This window comes from Cimex lectularius, unplaced genomic scaffold, assembly GCF_000648675.2.
Source record: "Cimex lectularius strain Harlan isolate CLEC.00 unplaced genomic scaffold, Clec_2.1 scaffold229, whole genome shotgun sequence".
Lineage (NCBI taxonomy): Eukaryota > Metazoa > Arthropoda > Insecta > Hemiptera > Cimicidae > Cimex > Cimex lectularius.
In genome coordinates, this window is record NW_019392783.1 from 560,398 (window position 1) to 587,643 (window position 27,246).

General features: G+C 33.4%; 2 protein-coding genes across 13 annotated transcripts in view; one reads left to right on the forward strand and one right to left on the reverse strand.

Annotated features, from left to right (window-relative positions):
- LOC106669519 (dystrophin, isoforms A/C/F/G/H-like) overlaps nucleotides 1–27,246 on the reverse strand; it is a 328,247-nt gene that overhangs the window by 144,827 nt on the left and 156,174 nt on the right. For 8 of the 11 annotated variants that reach the window (XM_024227801.1, XM_024227799.1, XM_024227793.1 and 5 more), the window contains 5 exons: nucleotides 12,973–13,026; nucleotides 10,035–10,133; nucleotides 959–1,170; nucleotides 693–847; nucleotides 232–394 (listed from right to left, as the gene is read on the reverse strand). In XM_024227801.1, the coding sequence (XP_024083569.1) occupies nucleotides 232–394; nucleotides 693–847; nucleotides 959–1,170; nucleotides 10,035–10,133; nucleotides 12,973–13,026 (683 nt within the window). The remainder of the gene's footprint in view (nucleotides 1–231; nucleotides 395–692; nucleotides 848–958; nucleotides 1,171–10,034; nucleotides 10,134–12,972; nucleotides 13,027–27,246) is intronic. The other 3 variants (XM_024227795.1, XM_024227798.1, XM_024227800.1) reach the window with 3 other exon arrangements.
- Nucleotides 19,896–25,126, forward strand: LOC106669545 (pyruvate dehydrogenase [acetyl-transferring]-phosphatase 1, mitochondrial-like). 2 transcript variants are annotated; one of them, XM_014399078.2, is made up of 5 exons: nucleotides 19,896–20,237; nucleotides 20,467–20,608; nucleotides 21,147–21,771; nucleotides 21,847–22,039; nucleotides 24,209–25,126. In XM_014399078.2, the coding sequence occupies exons 1-5, from the start codon at nucleotides 20,142–20,144 to the stop codon at nucleotides 24,986–24,988; spliced, it is 1,836 nt and encodes a 611-aa protein (XP_014254564.1). In that variant the 5' UTR covers nucleotides 19,896–20,141; the 3' UTR covers nucleotides 24,989–25,126. The 2 variants fall into 2 exon arrangements, with proteins under 2 accessions (XP_014254564.1, XP_014254563.1); XM_014399077.2 differs by lacking the exon at nucleotides 19,896–20,237 and having other exon boundaries at nucleotides 20,259–20,608.

Consider the following 27,246-nt stretch of genomic DNA (forward strand, 5'->3'; position numbering starts at 1 on the left):
GATTGATAAAGACAAATGTTTGAAGAAAGAAATAAACAAGCTAAACACATGGAAATTGCTGAGATGCGAAATCCAAACAGGATTGTAACAAAAAAAACCGATTCTTCTTTACAACATTTAATTTGGGCTTTTAATTTCCTTATTCAATACGAGCTACGTTTTCTAGTTCAAGTATAATGATAAAGTTAGGCTGTCATTCCTTTCAGGTCATCGGTGAATCAAGTCACATACCTTTAATTCTCTCAGCGGTTTAGCTTCTCGGTCAGCATCTGCTTCCAGCGCTTCCAGGCCCGATTCTACTTCGCTGAGCCAGGCGAGGAAATTCTCCAAAGACCGGTCGAAGTTGTGCAGTGAGTTGATGGCGGAATGCAACCCTTTTCCGCGATTGATGATACTGCAAATCAAAAAAATTTTAATATAATAGATTCCATTTTATTTTTTCATCTGCCTTCTCAAATTTTGTCAGATAAAAAACAGAAAAATAGCTTAAAATATTTTATGCTTCAGACCAGAAAATGTTTTTAAAAAACACCCCAATCAGTGATTAATAGCTCGATCATCCCTGATCATCCTGGTACGTCAATTCTCGATATAAACCTAATCTGCGAGAAATGGCGGACGATCTGGGACGAAGGAAAAAAAGTCAATCAAAATTATTACAGCAGAAATAATTACAGACGTAAAGTTATCACCTCGTGTTCAAATCGTTGTAGCGTTGGTTGATTGTTTCCGTTGTTTTCTTCACTTTTGTCGTGTCGTCTTGCTGATAAACTGCGATCAGTTTTTGTGTGAGCTGGTTAAAAAGATCGATGTGGTGTTTATACTGGTGTAATTCGGCATGGAACGACTGAAAAAGCATAGATTGATTTTTTAGTTTTGGACATTTCCCCCTGCTTTCGAGACTACACTTGGACTTTTTTGACTCGTAATTTTGTTAAAAATATATACAATTTATTACCTTTTGTTCTCGCATTTGAGCTTCCAAAACGTCTGCCGTGTGGCCGACGTTGGCCATCCTCGCGAGACGTGCCTCCATTCTGGTGATCCACGTGTCGACTTCCTGCCTTTTCGCCTCGTAACGTTGACTGTCGGTGAGCATGGCGTCCAGCTCCGTTTTCCTCTGCATGACCTTGCTGTTCGTCTCATCCCAATGTTCTCTCAATTTGCTAACTGCGGATTCAAAAATAACACAGTTGAGAAGAAACCAGCGAGCAATAGGACAAAAATTGGTGCAATCGAACAAAGAAAACAGTAGCAAACTTTACATTTTTTTATTAAATGCTTTCGAAATAACGATCAATCTGAGGTGTTTGTCAAAAGAGATTTCGTAGAGCTTTTTTAATTGCTTGTTGGAGTCTTTGTAGTAATAACCAAACCCAAAGTTAAAGGTGTTTCTAGAAATTGACAAGCTAAATGTTGAAGGTCTTCGTTGGATGTTGTATTTGCAATTGTAACAGTGATTTAGTGGTGTCGGGTCCATCCAGTATAAGTTTTCTTTATAGAAATAGGCAAACCAAAAGTTGCGGGTCTATGTTGGTTGTTGTATTTGCTGTAGTAACAGTCAATTTTTAGTAGACAGATCAATTAGGTGGCTGTTTACTTTAAATTATAGTCAATTTGGAAGTGGCTGGTTAATTGGGTGGCTGATTATTTATAAATACTAATAGGCATACGAAAAATTTCAGAGCTGTTGATAGTGGGGTCTTTCTAGTAACAGTCAATTTAATGATGGTTCGTCAATTAGGTAGACGTTTCTTTGCAGTAATGGAAAAACCAAAAGAGTCCGGTGTTTGTGGGTGGTGGTGTCTTTGGAAGAATAGTTAATTCAGTGATGGCTGGTCAATTGGGTGTCTATTTATTTGTAGAAATAGAAACACCAAAAGTGCCCGATCATTAAGGGTAGTGATGTCTTTCAAATAATAGTTAATTTAGTGATGGCTGGTCAGTTGGTTGTCGGTTTCGTTGTAGAAATAGAAACCCCAAAAGCGTCTAGACGTTCATGGTGGTGGTGGTGTCTTTGGAATGATAGTTAATTTAGTGTTGACTGGTCAGTTGGGTGTCTGTTTCTTTGTAGAAATAGAAACACCAAAAGTGTCCAATCATTATGGGTACTGATGTCTTTGGAATAATAGTTAATTTAGTGATGGCTGGTCAGTTGGGTGTCTGTTACTTTGTAGAAATAGAAACACCAAAAGTGCCCGATCATTAAGGGTAGTGATGTCTTTCGAATAATAGTTAATTTAGTGATAGGCTGGTCAGTTGGGTGTCTGTTTTTTTGTAGAAATAGAAACACCAAAAGTGTCCCATCTTTATGGGTAGTGTTCTCTTTGGAGTAATAGTCAATTTAGTGATGGCTGGTCAATTGGGGGCTCTTTCTTTCTAGTAATATTCAATTTAGAGGAGGCAGATTAGTTATAAACAGAAAGAACAAAACCAAAAGGTTCAGCTTTTTGTTGGAGATGGTTAGTTTTTGAAGTAATAGTAACTGACACACCAATAAAAAACAATAGAATCACCAACAACAATAGAAAAACCAAAAGTTGCAGGTCAATGTAATAAGAGAAATCAAAAATTGCCGTTCTTTATAGTCGGTGGTGTCTTTGTGGTAATAGTCAACTGACTAATGTCTAGACAATTTGGTTGGTTCTTTATGTAATAGAAATACTGTAAGGTGGTTCTGGTGCTTTTCAAGTAGTATTCAATTTAAGAAGAAGAAAAATAACTTTATTCTGGGACTGGTGCCCCTAAGAATAATTTACATGAAATAAATAAAGGAAATTCCTTCTATGAAGTTAAAAGTAAAAAAGAAGATAGAAATCTTGGCACAATGTATACCAATAAGGCAGAACGGAAGAAAAAATTACGAGAATATTAAACAAAAATAACAAATTTAGCGATTTCTGATCAAATAGTGGCTGTTTCTTTGTAGTAATAGATAAATCAAATGTGCCTGGTCTTAGTGAGTGATGGTGTCTGTAAAAATTATCGTTTTAGCGTTAATTTGTACTTGTTAACTGTTTCTTTGTAGTCTTACTCAATCGAGAGTTAACTACATTTTACTGTAAAATTGTTTCTTTGTAGTACTAAACGGTTGAGGGATGTTCGACTGGTGTCTGAAGTGATGGTCAATAATGTGACATTTCTTATAGTATTACTACTATTGAGGCTTTATTATTATAAGTCTGGGTAGTAATAAAGTAAATTGAGAAACTTTCCGTTTCTTGTGGCAGATTGATTATTACTATTACGAAAATTCGATTGTTATTGGTGGCAATTTATGAGAAGCAACATTTAATTCGGAAGTCAAATACTTGATTTTTTATTAAAATTTTAGAGAATTCTTTGTATTTTTTTTTTTACTATTCACTGGGAATATAGTAATTTATTGTGAATTAGGGTCGTTTGGACGGTCAATTCCGTTATTTTTTATGTATCCGCAATAGTCGATATAGTTGGGGGTTGTGGTCTTTGTGGCAGTATGTTGAGTAGTAGTTTTGTCTTTGTTGTAATAGTCAATTAATAATCTTTAGGTCATTGGGGTGGACTTTTTCTCCATTTGATCAGTACGAATTATAAATTTTATAGATTTTCCTGATCTTTCATCAAAATACTGTAATCCCGTGCATCCGATAAATCAAACACTTCCAGACTTTGATCAAACATCGAAACACGCTTGACAGTAACATCAGCGTGATTCCGCGTACCAAGACGATCAAACGGCCGATAATAAAAGGGATGTTTCACAGTTCAACGCTGGCGTGAAACAGGGGCGAAAGGGCAATTTGTGAAATTGTTTTTCATCAGGCCATTTCTCCGATCGATAGTCAATTTTGAAAGGAGACCGCGTTAATCAAATAGCTACAATGCATTTTCATCCCTTCCCAGAATTAAACGGGCCTGAGGCAAAGGATCATTATTTATTTACATACCCCCTTTGTGCGTGCATGTTTTCCCACTGTTAAACATCCAGAGCAAGACCTCCGTGCCAGTTTTTCTAATCCGGCTTTCGTTACAATTCGTTAGAATCGCAATAAAACACTGTCAACGCTTTAATCAGTCACATAAAAAATATATCCCTAATTAGTTAAAAAAAAAAGAAAAAAACGCATTTTTAAATACATTTTTTTTAAAAAGTTAATAAAAAAATTGAGATAATTATTATCCAAATACACTCAAAAAGAAACCTCGAACAAAAAACAACATGTAAGACAGATACATTCGAACCAAATATGCGAGAAATGAATTCGACCTCTTTAAAATAAACAAGAGAAAAAATAAGAAGACTAGAATAAACAAAGTAAGCAAAAGTAGCCTTAGAACACCATGAGATATTTATTTTCCTGAAAAATACGCACAAAATATACTTTGTTTCTTTTATTCTTATTATGAACAACATTGAATTAATTGAAACCACGTCTTGTAAGTTTTTTACAATTCTGAACAGAAGGAGGCCTTTTTTTCATCGATTTGATTAGAAAATTGACCAGTTTAAAATTATTGTTATTTAAGATTCCTGAGTCATATTCGATATATATATGTTGATGATATATATATATATATATTGATATATGTATTGATATATGTATTGATATATGAGTAAACATATTTTCCCATATTTACCCATTCTAAACGTAATTGAGTTGAGTCTCATAACCTCATTCATGTCATTTCTTCCTGCTATAACACTCCGTCAATTTACCTGTGATAAATAAACTTTATCCTGGCGCAACAGGCCGGAATTTCTAATCATGTACGTATTTTTAAAATCTGAAATTACCGTTGTAAAAAGGCACGAAAGATGAAAATCAAACACACTTGCAACGGTTAAAAAACAATCCATTTTCACGCCTAATTATATATTTAACGTCTCATATACTGAAATTATTACAACATTTATACCTGACAATTGGCCAAATTTAAGAGGTGACGTTTAAATTAATCTATTACTGGCTTGAAGGCATATCTTTGCTGTATTGGTTGACAATTGGCCATATTCAGTGATGGATACTCAACTCTAAAGAAGTTATTTCTCCATAGTAGATTCTTTTTTTGACTTTTTTTGACTAATAGTCATTTCAAAAGATGTCCATGATGAAATACTCATTCATTATACAACAGTGATTTCTTCTTTGTCATAATCGTAATTTGTGAAAACATTATATTCATGGCCTAATAAAGAAAAATCTGAGGTATGCATCTGCAGATGCATCTGTGTCTTTGTTGTAATAATCAATTCTGGTGTTGTTGTAATAGTCAATACAATGCGCATTTCTTCATCGTCTTTGTAATAATTTCTGAATGTCTTGTCTATGGCCTAATAATCAAATCTGAAGTTGTATTGCTGTGCTGAACTATAGTTAATTCCTCGTTGTCCTTGTCGTAATGGTCAATTCTGTTTTTTTTTTTCGGCCGGCTAGCTGCCTGGGCTATTGCCGGCACCTCGCATTTCTTCCACCTCACGTTTTAAAAATTTATTTATTTTTATTTTTTATATATTTTATTTATTTATTTTTTTTAACTTAGTAGATATACCCTCGCTGTTTGTGTCTCAATATACATTTCTGATGTAGTTATGCCTTTGTCGTAATAATAAATTGTAAAGTAGTTTTATTTTTTGTGATAGTAAATTCTACTTTCTATTTCTTTACAGTCTTTGTCTACCTTCTAGATAAGTAAAGTTTATTGCCTAAGAATGAAGTCTGAAATTGATATATTTGTTGTAATAGTCTAGAAATACAGCTAGTGATTTGTAATAACCAATGCATTTACTGTAATAGTCAATAGTAAATGTTCCTTCGTCGATTATTATGAAATCGTGAGATGAGGTCCGGTGTGATGTAGTTTCAGGAAAACATTTTCTTTATCGTGGCAACGTTTCGATCTTTATTCAGATCATCTTCAGCCCATCGGATTTACAAACATTGTTTAAATTGAACAATTTCATTTCTTCACTTTTCACCTCAAAGAAGCCGACTCCTTGTACAAAAATGTCTTTCTATTTCGACTTCCGATCATCAACAAACGGTCACTAATCACCCCCCCCCCCACACACACACACACGTTCCTTCGTAAGTTGCGTGTTTGGCGTAATATTTTTTTTGAGATCAGGAATTTCCGATCATTTTGGTCTTCCTATCAGGTCAGAGCGGTACGTATTCTAATGTGCTTCAGAAATGGATTCGTACTTGCAAAGCCAGCCCAAACAAATCATTACATTAATAATGATCACAAAAGAGGAATTAAGAATTCTCCCCATTTCTTAACTAGTTATATTTTTGTCGAAATAACGAAATCAGCAGTCAAAATATTTATTGTAATAGTCAATACTTTGGCACATTTCCATAGGTCGCGCTTGTCGTAATAGTCATTTTTAATTTACTACAATCCATAAAGTTCATCTCACTTTGCCAACTTTGCAGATAAACAATTTGCCTATTAGTTTATTTTTATATTTAATCTTCGTTTTATGTACGTCTATTATAAAAAGAAGTTGTTTCCACACGTCCATTCACATCGAAACATGAGCAACCAGAAGGAAACCCGGTAATTTGTAACATATTGCTTTTGAACAATTAACTTGTCAAAACAAAGAAAAAAAAGGGTTATTTAATTTAAGCAAAAATCTTTTAAATACAAACAGATTCTCCTATATTCAGAGAAATTTTTTCAAGGAAATCGTATTCATTTATCGATTCTGTCCGCCTTCACCCGGTACTGACCGATCTGTATCGATCTGAACCGGGTAGGTCTTTATCTGTATTGATAGATACAGATCTTAAGTGTAACCACCTAGAAAATAGCCTTCATCACTGATGTAATTTATACGCTAATTATTACTTTTTAGCGCTATGGAGACGGATCGATTTGGACGGCCGACATCAACGCGTTCAGTGGCGCCTAGGTGCATACATAATTTTGACTAATCAATGTACGAAAAATATCGATATTTATATTTCAACATTCGATCCACAGGCACCAATATTGATATTTCCTTTTTAATATACCATCCACATTTATATGTATATCGTTTATTTCGATACTACCCTTATGAATATTATACTGAGAGGTAAAAAGTGACTACCCTTGGTGTAAATACTTAATTAAATACTTGCAACCCTTATAAATTTTATTTTTTGTGGTTTACTGGATATTTTTAAAGAAAAATATAAGATATAGTTAAATAAAATATTAAACTGAGTAAAACAATTTTACCAAAAATGTTGTATGTGAATGAAGAAAATATACAATTCAGTATGGAGTATTTCCTCCTCTTTCGTTTATCACCACCTGCATTCGACGTGGCATCGATTTTATGAGGTCTTGAATGTAGCGCTGTGGAATATTTCATAATCCTCCAACAGAGACATTCTGAATATCTGTAAATTCTCCGGAATCAGTGGGCGACTTGGTACCATCTTTGTCAATTAGTGATCGATAGGCCGGGACTACATGCTGGCTACTCCTAATTGTGAATTGAAGCCCGTTCCAAGTAGTCTCCAACGATCCTTTCTGTGTGGGGCCTTGCATTGTGTGCAGCAGGATAACACATCGCGCAGCTGTTAGGTAACCTTGCAACCTTCTAATGTAATGTAAATAAACCATAACCATAACACCTGTACCAGTGCAGGCCTTCTCGCATTTAATCCAGCTTCTAAATTATAGCCTTTACAACATAATTTTGATTGAGGGTGTTGCTTGATCTGAACAGCGGTAAGATTACGGAGTATATTCCAATATAATGATCTCTCTGAAATGTGACACGATAGCGACATGATCCATGCCTTCATGAGTAACCTCCAGTATCTCGGTAGCTATGGAAGATCCTTCGGACAGTTCTGGGAATGTTAAAGCACCCTGGCCAAATACGCTTGACTTCTTCAATCTTCCAGCAATGCTTTGTACTAGCCGAATTCACTGCAAACCATCTCTCAAACAAATTTGAAACTTAAAAATGTTACAAGTTAAAAAAAAAATCACCGGAACGTAGAAAGAAGCTTTACAGAAAAACCAACAAAGAAGAGATTAACTATTCAATGATTTACTTACAAAATCCGACTGTAAACACAAGTAGGAGATTTTATGTGTTTTATGTATATCTAATCCTTTAAAACGAGCAAGTATCGTTATAAAATAATCAAAGGACGATTGTCTCAGAGACAATTAAAAAGATTAAGGGTGACCACTTTTTTGCCTTTCAGTGCATTATCGAAATAAACATCGATAACGTAATAGTTTAGATTCGGGGCATAGAAAATATCGTATTAATATGAATCAATAATCGACGCTATCAAAATATCAATATTTCATTTCGATCTATCGATAATTATCTATATTCTATATTTTAATACCGACGACCTCAATAATTGCTGAATCATTTGTAGATTATTTCAAGTTAGATTCAGAAGCAATCAATAGAATATCGACACTATATCATTATGCATATCGGCTTTCTAATATCGATAATATGATCAGAATTATTCGATATTTTGGGATTCACTGCTTGAGAAAAGCTTCTGCGGTTGGATTTGTCGATTAGGCTTCCTCATATCGATTCTAATATCGAAAGAGAAAATCGATATTTCTAATTATTGATTGGCACTGTAATTATATCGACTACCTACGATATATATATATATATCTACCTACAAACAATAATCCCAATTTTTGATTGTTTATTAGAATACAAGTTATTTTGGTATCTTTTTTTCATAGATGTTTTTCTAATAATTAGAAAAGAGGATTTGTACAATACTACAACTTTATCGATATTATATTTTTTAGTTCTTGTATCAAAAATATAGATATTCTGATGACTTTTTATCTCTGATATTAGTTAAGTCAGACACATTCGTAAGAGTATATACTTTTTGGTACTTCCTCTAGAACCTATGACATGTTATATACATGCTTTGAATAATCGATGTTATCGAAATATCGATAGTTCCTTTAGATCGATCGATAATTATTTATATCCAATATTTCAATACTGAGCTATATAATTGCTGAATCATTCGTATATTATTTCAAGTTAGATTCTGAAGCAATCGATATTTTTGCATATCGGCTCCCTAATATCAATAATAAATTAATTAATTACTAATCACAATTAATCGATATTTTGGGATTCAATGCTAGATCAAAGCTTCAGCGGTTGGGTTTGTCGATTAGGCTTACTCATATCGATACTAATATCGAAAGAGAATATCGATATTTTCTAATTATTGATTGGCATTGAAATTATATCGACTACCTACTATATATACACATCTTCCTATCAACTCGGCGTCCCCTCGAAGAAATTTTTATATATATATATATATTGTGTGTGTGTATGTGTGTTTTCCCGTCTGTAAACATTGTGAATATAATATATAATCCATATATGTATTTAGAATAATCGAACGTATTCATTATTTTAATTAATTGTACTTTTCATCTAATGTCTTGTTTGAGATGTAAGAACTAGGATCACGAGCGGGATTCGAACCCACGCCGCTGCTCTAACCACTTGAGCTGACTCAAGAACTGACCCTAGCTTTTNATCGATCTACCTACAAACAATACATCGAAAATTTCGATTATTTATTAGAGTACAAGTTATTTTGGTCTATTTTTTTCATAGATGTTTCTCTCATAATTAGAAAAGAGAATTTGCACTATACTGGAACTTTATCGATATTATATTTTTTAATTCTTATATCGAAAATATCGATATTCTGATGCCTTTTTATCAACGATATTAGTTAAGACACATTCGTAAGAGGATATACTTTTTGGTACTTCCTATGGAACCTAATGAAAGGTTATATACATACTTTGAATAAAAGTATCGATAATATACAAAATATCGATGAAGGAAAAAAATTTAAATTATTACGTATATAAAAAAATGTAATTTAACTGAATCATTGAATCACGTGTTTTTTTGTGACATGTTTATGTATATAATCTAGTTTCTTTCCATCTACAGATTCTCCTCCCCGTTTTAAACGTGCATATGTGTATTAATTGAATAATAGTCTTTTGTATTGTACCTCTGTTGCTCATTTCACCGTAGAGATTCAGCCCGTGTCTGTAAGCTCTTTTCTGTTGAATGTCGATCAAAGTTCTATCGTCGACTGGTAGGCTATCAGCTAGAATATCATCGTTCGACGTTAGCATGGATGTGGAAAAACATAATTAATTAATTGAAGGAAAAAATGAAAAAAAATTATATAAAATGCCGAATACCAGTAGAGAAGAGAGCCCGAAATTCAAACAGAACACTGTGCAGACAATTGTGCGTGTAATTTTAATTTTTATAATGAGAAAAATGATAACGTGGTTCTATATATAAATACAAAAGAACTGAGCTTACATGCAAGGCGGAAATTTTTTGTTTCGAGTGTACTACCACCATCGAAATAGTTGCAAAGAATGACCATGCTAGTACAAATGTGCAAAGAGAAGGCTTTTTTTAAACCATCACTCAACATAAAAATTATGAATAAGTCTAAAGTTTAAATTGCACATTTGTTTGTGTGTTCTAACTATTGAAACTGAAAATTGGCGATTTTATGTGTACCTAATGCACGTGAATTTATTTTCTTATTGTGAGATTTTTTCTTGGAGTCTTTCACGTAATGAGCCTGTAGATCCATCGATCATTTTGGCCCACCTATCACCGCTATTTTTTCAGTTATTATTCTATCACTAGTCGGCTTTTAGTTCTAATAGTCAATTCTGAAGTAATTATGTCTTTTTCATAATAATCTGTTAGGAAGTTGATGCTTTTGTTGCAATAGTCAATTCCATAGTAGTTAGTTATTCTGTTGTAATGGAATTTCTAAATATGTCGTGAAGCCAAAGCTCGCTTGAGAAACCCAGTGAATTATCCATCAATTGAACTATGGAATATGTAGTTATTTATCTTCAAGAGATATTTTCGAAGCGGTTGTGTTTATGTACGAAAAATCAACCATGAACGTGCTTTGGACTACCAAGTCAATTTTATAGTTCTTCGAAATGTTTGTCTCAATAGTCATTTCTCAATTAATTGCGTCATCTGCATAATAATCAAATTTAAAATGATTAAATTTATCTATAGGCAATTGTTTAGAACTTATTTCTTCGTTATTGTTGTGACAATAGTCATTTCAGATCTATTAAAAACCACCAGAGTTGTGTTATGAAATGGCAAAAATTACAATTAAATGGACTATTACAACAAAGAAATCAACTTTAGAATTGATTATTACTACTTAAGAATTATCTATTACAAAAAAAAATAATATCAAAACTGATTATTGCGTCACATCAGAATTATCAGAACAAATAAATCACTTTTAGCAGTGATTATTACGACTTCAGAATTGACTATTACAAGTAATACAATAACTTCAGAATTGACATATAAAATCAAATATTTAATTCAGAACAGATAATTACGACAATTGCCGAACTAATTCAGTATGTACTATCCCAACAACAAAAACAATTTTAAAAGTGATTATCACGAATTCACAATTAACTATTACAACAAATACATCACATTTAGCAGTGATTACTACGAATTCAAAATTAACTATTATAAAAAAAAATACATCACTTTTAGCAGTGATTATTACGACTTCAGAATTGACTATTACAACTAATACAGTAATCTCAGAATTGACTATAAAATGAAATATTTAATTTAGAACAGATTATTACGACAATGACCTAACTACTTCAGAATGGACTATCCCAACAACTAAAACAATTTTAAAAGTGATTATTACGAATTCAGAATTGACTATTACAACAGATATAATAATGTCAGAACAAATTATTACGACAAAGACTTAAATGCTTCCGACATGGCCTTTTACAACAGAACTCTTTAGTAATAATTATTACTACTTTGGAATTGTCTATTACAAGAATCCCATTAATGAAAATGGTAAAATTACAAATCTAGCAACCAGCAAGCGTAGGCAGACCAAATTGATCAGAAACGCATAAACTACATTTTTTGTTTAATTGTAAATTTTAAAATTTTAACATTCAAATTCATTCCTGCAATTAATAATAAACAACCAGAAATAAACAACTAACAATTTTTTTTAAGCAAGCAGAATTTACAAAAATGCTAATTTCTTCTGTTTGGCACACTGAGCAATCAGCCGAAAATAATCAAAGCTTTACTTTTTGGCTATGTTAAGAATTCGTGGCTGGTTTTTAAGTAAACCAGGTGCTTATTTTTGGATAAAAAGGGGCATCCGAGTCTGAACAGACCCGCTGGAAATAACCCAGAACCAGGGTAAAAAAATTCCGAACTTAAATCCCCGACAGTATTCCAATGAGCGTCCATTGTGTTTGTTATCGATCTCTATCTGTTTGTCGAAGTCGGTTCGAAGGAAAAACTTAAAAAACAAATCTAAAAACCTTGGAATGTTTGAACAAAGTTAATCTTGTAAATACTGAGCATAAATTTAAATTTAAAATCTCCCTCCCCCCATTGAGAGATTTTTCATGCATTTCTCTTTCATGTATGTTGAAAGGACTAAGTCTGACCAGTATTTTCGCACCACCAGTACATCAGCTACCTAATTAAACCAGCATGCATTTATTAACCCTATTCACCTAACCAATTTTAAAAATTTAACGTTTTCACCTCCCAGTAGTAATAAAAAATACATGTTCGTTAAATTTACAAAGTATTATTTTGTACAGATAAAAAAATACGCTGTTTATTAGTCTTTCACTCGAAGCGGATGTTAATCATATACTTTTTAATTTTTAAACAAAAACATCTATATATTACTATAAAATAAAAACTGAAAGCTTGATGTGAATGTTTAACCGATGTTATTAACAAAGAAACCAAAAAACAAAACAAAAACTCGTGAGAGCAATTTATCTAATAAATTGTAAAACCGACACCATGTTTTTTGTGTGCTTTACAGGATATATGGAAAAGTGAGTAAACGGCACTCCCACAATTTGTTTTACCTTTTACTACTTCCAAAACGTGGTAGAACAACGAGCTGCAACTTGGCCGCCTCTCTGTCGGAAATTAAACGGTTGATTAATTAACAATGTTTCTCTTAACAGTTCTAAATTGGAATTAAACGGGTACAAAATGAACCCTGGGAGATAAAAAAAATTAATAAAACCGACCCAAACCCAGGGAATTTATTTCAGAGCCCGTTTTCATACATTTTGAACTATTCGATGTGAACAGAGGGAAAGCAGACTGTTCAATATGAGCGCAGTTCAAACATTTCCAGTGTGTTCATCAACCTCTGAGTTTGCTTTCCGTTTTCTCATCGGAGAAATAAACACATATATGAATTAATTTGTTGAGGACAAGAGTAACAGGTAAAAATGACGTTTCAAAAACATAAAATTGTACGTTGATTTCAGGATCAACATCAAATGGACGCATATTGGGCAAGCTGATCATCCTTGATAATTGAGGTCCGTCAGTTTTTTTACAGTACTTTCGTTTCGATAAAATTAAATTTAGTTGTCGTTCTATACTTGTTGGTCATAATAGAAAAATCTATGTAATTATCACATTGTTGTAATAGTCCGAACTTAGTCAGATTTTTATTTGTAGTAATAATCAATGTAGTTTTTTATAACTTTTATTTTAATCAATTGTTATGTTATTATGTTATTGTTGTAGCAATCCGAACCTAGTTATTTCTAGCAATAGTCAATTCAATTGTAGTTATGTCTTTGTTGCAATTTATATGCCATTACGTAACAATTGTAATAGTCTATTAATTGCTAGTGAAAATGCCTAACCTAATTAGGTCTTTGCTTGTAGTAATAGTCAATTTAATTGTATTCCCTTTGTTGTAATAGTAAATTAAATGGTACAAAATTCATTTATTTGTAGTAATGTGTGGTTATTAGTGACCGTTAATCGATAATTATTCAGAAATCGTGACCGCATCTCTCGATTTCTGAATAATTATTTGTAGTAATAGTCATTTCTGTTGTTTATGTTTTTGTTTTAATTATTTATTTTAAAATAATGTCGTTGTATAATTATGTTGTTGTAATACTCCGACCCTTGTTCATGTTTTTCGTAGTAATAGTTAATTCAGTTGTGACAGTATCTTGTTGCAATAGTCCCAACCTAAATAAAATCTTGTTTTTATTAATAGTCATTTCAGTTGTAATAGTTAGTTAAGTGGTAGTGAAAATTCCTAAATTAATAAGATCGTGACCAAGTTAACACTTTGTTTATAGTAATAGTCAATTATTCGATAGTAAAAATTAAGAAATTAATGTTTATTTAGTGATACTCAAATCAGTCGTTCTTTGTTGCAATAGGTAATTAATCGGTAGTGAAAATTTCCAACTTGTTACAGCGTGTGAGTGAATTCAATTATGATATTTTCCTTGTTGTAATAGTTTGAACTTAATTACACCTGCTTTTTTTTAATGCGTCAATTCAGTTGTATTTGTCTTTGCTATAATTTTCATATAATAATTTGGTAGCGAAAGTTCTGAACCTAGTTAGATCTTTGTTTGTAATAATAGTCAATTCCTTTGTAATTATGTTTGTAATTATGTCTTGGTTATAATAATAAATTAATTCGTAGTATAAATTTTGAACATTGATGTTTGTTACTAGTAATAGTCAATACAAGGGGCGCGTCGGTGGCCGCAACGGTTTAGGCGTTGACACGGCGCTCATCACTGTAAGGTGAAGTTCCCGGGTTCGAATCCAGCGGCCCTGCATTCGAACCCGACATACAAATGGTCTTTTTTTTTTTCAAAAACACCGGCACCCCGAGGGTTGATATAACCTCTGCTGTTGAGAACCCTCGTAAAAAAAAAGAAAGTCAATTCATTGGAATTATATATTTGTTAGTAGTAATAATCAATTCATATACAATATATCTATGTTGTAATAGTTAACGAATTGGTAATGAACATATTATTAGATGATAGAATAATAGTAATAATTCCGAACTTATCTGTTTTTAGTAATAGTCAATTCAGTCGTAGTTATGATTTTAGTTTTTAGAAAAACATTTTCTTTATCGTGCCAATGTTTCGGTCTTTATTGAGATCATCTTCAGGGCTCAAAGTGTTTGTCTTCTGTGTAATTGGGCACTCTCAACACGACACGCAAGAATGGCACAATTACACTAAAGACAAACACATTGAGCCCTGAAAATGATCTCAATAAAGATCGAAACATTAGCACGATAAAGAAAATGTTTTTCTAAAAACTTACATCACACTAGACCGCATCTCACGATTTCTGAATAATTATCGATTAACGGTCACTAATCACCACACAGTACTATTAATTCAGAACTTATCTTAGTTTGTAGTAACAGTCAATTCAATTGTACATTCTTTGTTGTAAAAGTCAATTAATTGGTAGTGAATATTCAGAAATATTGTTAAATATTGTGTCGGAGAAAGATTTTTTTTTTGTAATAATTAAAAAGTCTAAGTGTTTCTTACAATTCGTTTCTGAGTTCTATAGTTGATAAGCAGTTAGGTATTTGATGGAGCTATATAGTAATTTTCCGAAAATTTTCAATTTCAGCCAATAGCCAATTCAGTGACAGACAAATGCAACAAAAGCTCGGGGCTCTATGGTGGCGATGTCTTTGTAATAATAGATAATTGTTGCACACATGCCACACCACACATAACACACCATTGCACACATGCAAAACATTTGAGTATATCAATTGAAAAAATCAATACAATGGCCTTTTTTATTGTATTTAGTACACCAGACAATTCTAGTTTTGTAGATTTAATTCTTTACCAGGTAAAAACATTTAAAACATTTTGAAAACTAAAAACATATTTAAACTGAGCAATACAAAAATAAATCCTTCAATAGAAAAACAAAACATGTACATTTGAAAACAGATGAACCGTAAGTCCTGAACTGTTCATAACACAGGTGAAAGTTTCTACACAACTGGGAAATAGGATTGAAAGGACAATCGAGACATAAACTTAATATAAAACAACATAAAACGAGACTGTGTTTACAAAGCTCGCAATGAAAATAGAACGAAAATATTAATTCGCGAGATAAAAGCTCGATTCTACCGAAAGTAATCTTATTTTAAATTTAATTTACGTCATATTTGTTTCATATTGGAATCTTGATTAATACATGTTTTTGGAATTGCACAAATCGCACTGATAAAAGTTCATTTTTTGCAATCAAATTAACATTAACGTGTTGGAAAAGAGCTTCTTTGTGCTTTATCCATAGTGGATTTCTTTTGTACATTTTAGGAACGGAAGGGGGTAAACAGAGCGTGCATCCCTATCTGGAAAGGGGTATTTCTTTTTCGCTGACATTAAAGGCTACAAGATAATAAAAAGATTAAACTAAGGGCTTCCAGCTATCTCGGAGAATGGCGTGCGCTTCCTTGCCTAAAGCCAACGATTTAGATATGAAAATTAGTAAAAAAAAAAGAAATCAATTTATTACACCAATTACCAACGTTAATAAATAAAAGCGCCTCATAAATATGCAAAAATATTATAATAAAATATAAAAAATAAGACTAGAGGTGGGATAGTCTCAGAAGAAATGTGTAAAAAACGTGAGGGTTAAAGTATTGTACCTATTGGTATGTATAGAGTGGTGGACAGTCTACCAGGACTTTCCTAATACTCTTCCAACCCTTATGCATTATTTATTACTTCACGTATACACCTCCTTCATGGCTATGTTATTACCTCAAATAGTACTCTCCTCTTCTTTCAGACGATTTATAAAGAGAGAATCGGCAGTTCTTTGCACTGCCTAACTCTACATCTTTTCCTTTAGGAAAAACGCCCAGATAGATAGGTATTTGAAGATTTGTATTAATAATTCGGACGAGAATAAGAAAAACCGAGAAAAATAGTTATGATGTTGTCAAGTAAAATGCAAATATTCGTGTGTGTAAGGCGCTGGAAAAACACTACAAGTTTTCAAAAAAAGGTAAACTTTTGAAAAGACACATTTGCTCGTTTTCTTAACACAACGAAGTCTAGCCAGTTCTGTGTTGTAGTTGGTCATGATGTCTGTTTTTATAGTAAAAAACGAAGACTGCTGGTGGCAGTATCTTTGTATCGTAATAAGTCAATCGAAAAGAAGGACATTTTGGATGACAGTGTCTTTGTATAATAGTTAATTCAAAAATTTTGTCAGATACAGTGTTTTTGAATGATGGTAAGTCAAATGAAAAAGTTGGTCCTTGCTTGGTGGAAGTTTTATTATATAATAGTTAGTCAATTCAAGAAGGAGAATATTGATGGTGAAAAGTCAAGATTGTTGTGGTAGTGTCTTTGTATAGTAATAAGTCAATGGAGAGGAAGGACATTTTGGATGACAGTGTCTTTGTATAATAGTTAATTCAAAAATTTGTCAGAAACAATGTTTTTGAATGATAGTAAGTCAAATCAAAAAATTGGTCCTTGCTTGGTGGAAGTTTTATTATATAATAGTTAGTCAATTCAAGAAGGAGAATATTGATGGTGAAAAGTCAAGATTGTTGGTGGTAGTGTCTTTGTATAGTAATAAGTCAATGGAGAGGAAGGACATTTTGGATGACAGTGTCTTTGTATAATAGTTAATTCAAAAATTTTGTCAGATACAGTGTTTTTGAATGATGGTAAGTCAAATGAAAAAGTTGGTCCTTGCTTGGTGGAAGTTTCATTGTATAATAGTCAATTCAAGAAGGAGAATATTGATGGTGAAAAGTCAAGCTGTTGGTCGTAGTGTCTTTGTTTAACAGTTAGTCAATTCAAGAGGACAAACTTTATTGATGGCAATGTCTGTGCATCATAGTAATTTAATTCAAAATTTTATCTCAACCAAGACCTTATACAGAAAGAATAATTAATTGAAAGAAGTAACTTAGTCAATTGACCACTAAAACGAAACTGGATTAATATTTAATAAATAAAAGAAGTATCCCTTTATTAAACAGCTCCCCATGGCCACTTCATAAATCGCTGAAAATCCAATCCTGATTACACGACATTTGAAAATGGCAAAATGAGGGAAAATTCGAACGGTTGTAGGTTGAGATGGAAAATTTGTGTCCGAATGGATCGATGTCATGACAGCTCAAATGGTTAAAGCAGCATGAGCCGAAGGTCATAGGTTCGAATGCCGCTCGTGACACTAACTTTTTCATCTCAACCGAGACCTTAGATAAAAAATTTAATTTAAATAATTACACTGGTCAATTATGACTGCTTAACATATAAGGATTGATGTAATAATGACAGAAATAATTTCTTTGTTAACAGCTCCCCGCAGCCACTTCATAAGTCGCTGGGAATCAAATTCTAATTTCACGATTTTTGAAAATGTAGCAAAAAAAGAGGGAAACTTCGAAAGGTTGTGGGTTGAGATGGTGAGTTGGTGTCCGAGAGGATAGAATTCACGATAGCTCAAGTGGTAGAGTGGCGGCGTATTTAGCCGAAGGTCGTGGGTTCGAATCCCGCTCGTGGCACTGACTTTTTATCTCAACCAGGAGCTTACATAGAAAGAATAATTAAATGAACGAAGTAACTTGGTCAATTGAACAGTAAAACGTAAATTGATTAATTCAAAAGGTGGGACTTTGTTGGTGATAGTAAATCAATTCAAGGGGAAGGAGTTTGTTGGTGGCAATGTCTTTGTATCATAGAAATTCAATCTAAAAGGGGAAACTTTATTGGTGTACAAAAGGGCAATGTCTTTGTACAATATCAAGTCAATTCAAGAGGATTGGCTTTGTTGGCAGCAGTGTTTTTGTACAATACAAAGTCAATTCAAGACAAAGTTAGTAATTTCTTGGTAGTAGTGTTGTGTTTTAGAAATAAAAATCAAGATGAAGTTTTCCCTTGATGGACATTTTTTGTCTTTGTTGGTTGCGTTGCCTAGTCAGTAAGTGAATTCAAGAAAAAATTAGAATTTTATTACTGACAGTATCTTTGTATGAAAGTAGTCAATTCTGGAAGTTGGACTTTGTTGTTGGCCGTGTTTTTGTAAAATAGCAAGTCACTTCAAGAAGAAAGCAATCGTTTTACGGCAATGTCTTTTGTATTGTAGTAAATAAATTTAAGAAAAAGTTAGGAGTTTATTACTGGTAGTGTTTTCGTGGGATAGGATGTCAATTCAATAAGAATCGAGTAATTTATTACGGAAAAGGCGTTGTAGTAAGTCAACGCAAGAGGATTTCAGGGCTTTGTTCGCGAAATTGTCTTTGTAGTAATAGTAAAAAAATGTTTTTTAATGAAACAAAAATACGTCGGTATACATGTACTTCTAGATGTTTATCGTGGATATTATTTATTACGTGTAAGTTAGTATATTTAATTACATTTTACACTCACATTGAAGATATGTACATTATTTGTCAGTACTGATGTTTTGTTGTGTAGGCAAGAAATTCAACGCAAAGGGGAAACAATAACTTTTTTTAATTTTATTTTTTTTGTAGAAAAACTTTAAAATATTGAAAAAAGCTGGTTCATAAAATAAAAATCAGATATTTTCTTTAATTAAATAAACTTTGCTTTATTCTGTGAATTTACGACAGCTGTTTAATTTCATATGGTCAATTCTATGGTAGAAAGTCTGCAAGCAATTTCCACACCCATATATCTTGTAATCCCTTCGTTGAAATTCCGCCTATTTTTACAATATCAAGGAATCAACTTCAGGATAAGCCTAGCCACGTAGAAAGTTTGGAATGATATTGTGGGATAGTAGAATTTTCTATTTGTAGAAATTGAAAGGTTACTTTTATTTGTCAGAAAGTTTAAATAATCTGTAGGATTTATCAAGTAGGATTTTTTTTTAATTTGGTATCAATAAAAGAGTATTGAAAGTTAAGTATAAAGGAGAGAGGGAATTCTTAGAATTTATTTTCATTGTTCACATGATGGCAGAAACCTTCCCAAATTCAACAGCTGAGTAACGAAAAATACATATCTCCAGAAAAATAAGTTTTATTAGAGCAAATTTCATTGTGGACAATTCTTTTAATTTTAAGACGTCTTTTTGTTCAACAGACAAACAAAAAAGATTACAAGTATATAAAAGAGTATACCAAAACACATTCAGCAAAACTAACGAGAAGGTTGAAGGAAAAATATATAAATATTAACAGTATAACGTGTTTAAGAAAAATTTTATGGGAAAAATCTTGTGGGAGTGTACGCGATTGTTTACACGCCGTGCTAAGGATCCCATCGGTAGTTTCAATGTAGCGAAGCTCTCGCATCCGGAGGTAAAAATTTTCACATGTTTTTTATTAAATAAACTAGGTTTAGAACAAACAATCACACAATTCAATGAGTCACAACAAACCAGTGAGCTTATTCACTGTCTTTCACAAAATATCATTGCATCAAAAAACACAGATATTTACACACAACTTAGCCTTGCCCAATGCCTACGTCGGTACCACACGAATAAAACGGACGAATGTTTCAATTCATAGCGATCATTTTTCGAAGGTTTCGTCGTTCCTGAGTTCGCACGAGTACAACTACACCGTCCAGGAGCCTTCAGCGGTCAAAGGATATGTCACGAACCAACTGGCGGCCAATGATCCACTGGAGGACACGAGGGCAGAAGCAAAATGTCTACACAAAAACTGTGAGTAATTATAACAATTAACTAGGTACAAATTCTAAGAAGAGACGAAATTTCCAAACAAAAATTACATTCACCAACACTCAACTCATTCAGGCCAAAAATATTCTGCAATGACCCAGTGGCTTTTCCAACCTTCATTATATTCCACACGGTAGAAGAATTCCGGAAGAACACTTGCAAATGATTGTTAGCACATCTGGCAACTAGAGTTTGAAATTGTGCCAATTTATGTCTTCCTTTTGGCCATATCATCATTTCCATTCTCAGGAATCAAAAATAAACGAAATTCAAGCCCTCAAATCAAGAATCAACGCAGTTTCTATCGTTGTTCAATTATAAACACCAATTTCCTTCCGGGTAGTTGGTCATTAAGCGCACCTGAGCTATAAGAATCAAAATTTACCTCCCCCCTATGGTCAATATGTGGTAGTTACTTCATTTACTATTTTTATCAATATTTATTTTAAAATATATCATACCCTTCAGAATATTTTTTATGTAACATGTTATTGGTGAATAAAATGTAATTATTTGTTAGGCATGATGTTCGGAGTATATGACGGCCATGGAGGTGCATCGTGTGCTAGGGTGCTGGCCAAAAGGCTGTTTAGCTACATAGCTGTACCGCTGCTTCCTCAAGACCAGAGGAAAAAGTTTATATACGAAAACGATGAAACGTACAAACTGATCGAGCCTATCAACGACCTGTTCGACTGGAGAGAGAACAGGGTCGAGGTGTACCACCGAAGCCTGAAGCAATGGGCGAACTCTTTGGAGTTCACGAACCCGTCTATGGACTGGCCTGAGACGTTGAAAAGGGCTTTCGACAGGCTTGACAGCGATATTGGAAAAGCGGCGGAAGAGGAGAAGAACAAAGGTCTGTCTTTGGGTGTCGCCATGTCTGGAGCTGTGGCCTGCGTGGCCGTGGTCGCAGGAATCGACTTGCACGTCGCCTACGCAGGCGATTGTCAGGCCGTTTTGGGACAGTCTACGACCCTCGGATCGTGGAACGCTAAAAAGCTGACGAACGAGCACACATGTGACAACGAAGTGGAAGTGGCCAGAATCAAAAACGAGCACCCGCCTTCGGAAAGGTTGACCCTCATTCAAGACGGCAGGCTCTTCCAGTCCCTCGTACCACTAAGAGCTTTTGGAGATTACAGGTCAGTACTAAAACTCAAGATTTTACTAGCATATTTATCTCAAACCATAGATGACAATTTGTATAATATTAACAGGTATAAATGGTCGGTGGAGCAGCTTGAGAAAATCGCAGTTCCCAAGTTCGGAAGAGGTGTGATACCCCCGAACTACGCAACGCCTCCATACTTGACAGCCACACCCGACGTCGTGACACACAGGTTGACAGAGAAGGACAAGTTCCTCGTCATCGGATCGGACGGATTGTGGGATGTACTCTCACCACAAATGGTAAGCCCCTAATATTTACCATTTTTTGCCGTTTTGTTTTGGTTAAACTCAAAGAATAGAGAATGGGTTTCTATGGTAACTTGTTAGTGTTTTTGTTGGTGTGGGTCATGGACAAAGGTACGAACCAAATTACTCAAATCTCAAATTTTGTAATTTTGGTAGACATGTCCAATTGGTTTAGAATAACCATTGGTTGTTTTCTCTTTGGAAGGTTGTAGGTTAAATTCACTGTTATGAATCTTATCTTTGTCGCAATATTCAATTCTAGGTTATTTATGTTTGTGTTTGAAGGAGTAACGATGTTGTAGTGAATCTGTAATTCACCTTTTTTTGCTATGGTAATTTGTTGTGATTGATAAGTGATAATTAAATATTTTACGTTAATTGCGTTTGTCGTAATTCTCGATTCCATGGTATTATGTTTCTTGTGAAGTTCACCTTGTTGTACATGCCAATTTGAACTAAGTTAATTATAATTTTGGTTGTTTTGATACTTTGTAGTCATAATCGTAGCTGTGTTTGTAGATTATAGTCAAACCTTACCTTCTGTTTGTCTTTGTCAATATTCATTTCTAATGCTTATTGAGGTGGTAATTTTGTAGTAGTAATAAATAAGTAATAATGTAATTGTGCGTTTGGTTGTTGTGATAAGTAATGGTTTTGGCCTATGTGTAGTTAACTTTATTATTGTGGGTGTATATTTGTTGTAATAGTAAATAATATATACAATCTTTTCTGGTGATTGTCTTTGTCGTATCAATTCTATTTTATTTATGTTTGCGTTCGAGATGGTAACTTTGTTGTAGTAGTCAATTATTGCAACTTATGTCTACTGGTAGTTGTATTTAGTAGCCAGGTTATTTTATTTATTTATTTATTTATTTTTTTTTTTTTTTGCTGTGGTGGTACATTTGTTGTAATAGTCAATGGTGGTGGGTATTAGTGAAATGTTTTCTTACGGTTGGGTTTGTCATTATAAATTTCTAAGGCATTTATGTTGTAGGAGTGGTACAGTTGTAATAGTCAATATTGGATGTGGGTATTAGTTAAATATATTGTTCAGGTTGTGTTTTGTAATATTAAATTCCAGGACATTTATGTTTAGTGGTGGTACAGTTGTTGTAATAGCCAATGGTGGGTATTAGTGAAACGTTTTCTTACGGTTGGGTTTGTCATTATAAAATTCTAGGGCATTTATGTTTTAGGAGTGGTACAGTTGTAATAGTCAATATTGGATGTGGATATTAGTTAAATATTTTGTTCTGGTTGTGTTTTCGTAATATTAAATTCCAGGTCATTTATGTTGTAGTGGTAGTACAGTTGTAATAGTCATTATTGGGTGTAGGTATTAGTTAAATATTTTGTTCTGGTCGTGTTTGTCGTAGTATTGAATTTCAGGTCATTTATGTTGTAGTGGTAGTACAGTTGTAATAGTCAATGGTGGTATTAGTGAAATGTTTTCTTACGGTTGGGTTTGTCATTATAAAATTCTAGGGCATTTATATTGTAGGAGTGGTACAGTTGTAATAGTCATTATTGGGTGTGGGTATTAGTTAAATATTTTGTTCTGGTTGTGTTTTCGCAATATTAAATCCCAGGGCATTTATGTTCGAGTGGTGGTACATTAGTTGTAATATTCAATGGTGGGTTGAAGTAAAATCATTGGTGGTGACTGTATTTTCGTCTTTCGTGCAGAATAATACCAAAATAACCATCTGGCATTCGATATCTTAAGTTCGTAAACTTTGGGAAAATTTTTGTGCGTTGTTTTGATTAGTAAATTCGGTGTTGCATGAACACGCCGAGATTCTAATGGTCACGCGACAGGAAACTTGTTCTTTTAGTGAAAGTTATTTGATTGATAATCACCAGAAGTGCTAGCCGGGCCAACGCACCATGTTTCCATGCAATGGCATCGTTGACACGGGAGTTGGTCACAGAAGCCTTGAAATATTTTATACTTACATTTTTGACTCAAGTAATTAAAACAAGGCTAGTTCCTTTAATGATGAGATAGTAAGGTTAATAATTTGGCCCTGATGGTTTTGTTCAGAAGCTATTAGTAATTTCGTTGTCGTTCACCATGAGATTTAAGTGAGGTACATTTTGTGAGGTCTAGCTTTAAAAGTTTAAATTTGAATGTAAATAATTATTGTTTGTGTCTTTCAGGTTGTCCAGTTGGTAGGAGACCATATGACTGGAAAGTCTTCCATTTTACAGCTGCAGTTGCACAAGTTTAAAGACTTATTTCCAGGAAGAGATGGAAAAGAAGCTCACGAGTTGAGGCCCGTTGACAAGAGTGCTGCGACTCACTTGATAAGGGCTGCACTCGGAGGAGACCACGAGGTCGTCTCCAAGCAGCTTTCCTTCCCGATGGAACACGTCAGGATAATAAGGGACGACATGACCGTCACGGTAATCTATTTCAATACGGATTTCATAAACTCTAACGCCAACGGAGTTAAAGCCTCGAGCGAGGAAGGGAAACCCAGGCGGGTCATGCAGATCACCGAAGACGTTAAGCCCGAGGTTAAAAATCCCGAAGTGGTGCCGAAGCCGACGTTAAGTCCATCGAAACCCGTCGTCAACGACAAACCCGCGACTGCGAAGTTGCCTAGAGAAAGCCTAAAGAAAAGGCCCGTTCCAGGGTACAGGGGCAAATGGGACGGGATCGAACACGACGAAAAAGTGTTAAACTTCGACTTGGATCGGGCGGTCGAACAGGGCGGTTTTACGACCCAGACGAAAACCATCAAACGTACCAACTTGGCGAAAGTCATACACAAAAGCAAGAAAGTCCCTTTCGCCATTACCGACCTGGAAGAACAAAACAAAATCAAGAAAATGCAGATCCTATCGTTGAGAAACGAGAGCCTGAAGAAAGACTCGCTCATACCCAAATCGAACGAATTTTCTGACATTAAAGACGAACAGAATCGTAAAGACTGAAGGGTAGAGGGGAAAGGCGCACTGGAGAAATAACTTTTTGAAAGAGAAAAAAATTGTTTTCGTTTTGAAAATTCTTTACTGTCGGGTGGTCGTTTACTTAAATAAAATTAAACAATATCATGTTCATTTCATATCGTAGGACTGGAAATATTTAAATTTTAATTATTTACAATTTATATCAAAATACGTTCTACATAGAATATTGTAAATTACAATAAGTTTACCTTTTCTACATACAATACCAAATATTATCATAACAGTATCAGGTCAAATTTAAATTTAAAACTTTTAAGCATTAAAAGAATTCTATGATAATATATTTATAAACTCGCTAGTTTCTTATAATGCATTTTGTTGTTCTTTTTTGTTTAATATTCAACCACTATTGCTGTTTTACACATTTTGGAAAAAATCTTTGTATTTTTTTAAAATAAGTTTTCCTTAGTTTTTCAAAACAATTTTCAACCCCACCTCCGTACATGAACAATTGTGAATACAAACTCCTGGATTTTTTTATGTTCTAAATAAATTGTGATGCAGTTACAATGGCTAATCTATTAGATTATGTATTATTAGGTTGGAATTTTTCCACAATCATCCCGATCAGCCTATTCTCGCAATATCCAAAGAACGGTTATAGACAATGGTTAAAAATCAACAAGGAAGATCATGGAGTTGTTAGTTAAAGTTGGTGATTTTATTTAACTTTCAATAACTTAATTTCCGATCATTTCGGCATGTGAGACGCCTTCGTCATGTCACAATCTTCAATGTTGAGTTTATTCTTGTAGTATTAGTCAACTATGAAATATCTATGTCGTAACAATCAATTTTGAACTTGATATATTTATTTTGAATTGTAAATTAATTACTCCTTTTCCATAATAGTCAATTCTGAATTAGAGATGTTTTTGTCGTAATAATCAATTCTGAACTTGTTGTATTTGTTCTAATAGTCGCTTCTAAAAAAACTCACGTCTAATAGTATATAACAGTCTTAACTTGTATAATAGTCAATTGTTAAATCAATTATGAACTTGCTGTATATGTTGTAATAGTCAAATATGAAGTAGTTACGTCTCTTTCGTAATAATGCATTCTCAATTGCGGATATTTTTGTCGTAATAATCAGACTTGAATGGGCTGTATATGTTATAGTAGTCAAATTTTAAATCAATTATGAACTTGGTTTATTTGTTGTAATAGTCAAATGTGAAGTAGTTACGACTTTTTCGAAATTATCCATTCTCAATTAGTGATATTTTTATCGTAATAATCAGGCATGAACGGGCTGTATATGTTATAATAGTCAAATGTTAAATCAATTATGGACTTGTTTTATTTGTTGTAATAGTCAAATGTTAAATCAATTATGGACATGTTTTATTTGTTGTAATAGTCAAATGTGAAGTAGTTACGACTTTTTCGAAATATCAATTCAGAATTAATGCGTTTTTTCTCGTAATAATCAGTTCTGAACATATTGTATTTGTTATAATAATCAATTGGGATGTAGTTACGTCTTTGTCGTAATAATCAGTTCTGAACGTGCAATATTTGTTGTAATAGCCATTTGAGATGTAGTTTCATCATTTTTACACTATTCCATTCCGAATCGGTAATATTTTTTTATAATATGAACTGACTGTGCATGTTATATTAGTTAATTGTTAAGTTTACTAAGACTATTATACTATAATAAGACCAATAATTTGTCATATTATGAATTCTGAATTAGTAAATGTTTTGTTTTATTAATCATTTCTGAAATTAATATATGTTGTACCAGTAAATTTTTAAGTAGTTACGTTTTTGCCGAAATATCAATGCTGAATCAATGATGTTAAAACGATGGGTGCTTTGATCACTCTACTGGGTCTGTCTACTCTCTCTCTCTCTCTCACACACACTCTCTCTCTCTCTCTCTCACACACTCTCTCTCTCTCTCTCTCTCTCTCTCCCTTTCGCGCTCTCTCTCTCTCTCGGCATTTGATATCATTTCTTTTTCTTAATCACTTAAGAAGTGGATCGTTATTTCGGCATGTAATCCCATTAAAAGAACAAAGATGTTGATATCACAAATTTTCCCTAATTTGAAAACTACATTTGGCTTTGTCCACCGTACTGCTTTGCAAAGAACTTCACCTAATACTGCAAACTATAAAGCACATGTGCTAAGTTTATTTCGCAAAGTGTTCCCTTCTCGGCGACAGTAAGGTGGAATTAACGCCGTATAACTTTACAGCGAAATGTACTTT

Bases quoted from the DNA above. Each gene is read 5' to 3' on its own strand.
- LOC106669545 (XM_014399077.2), top strand. From the start codon at position 20,302: ATGAGTCACAACAAACCAGTGAGCTTATTCACTGTCTTTCACAAAATA. The intron at 20,609-21,146 runs GTGAGTAATTAT...ATTATTTGTTAG, and splicing joins AAAATGTCTACACAAAAACT to GCATGATGTTCGGAGTATAT. The intron at 22,040-24,208 runs GTAAGCCCCTAA...TGTGTCTTTCAG, and splicing joins ATGTACTCTCACCACAAATG to GTTGTCCAGTTGGTAGGAGA.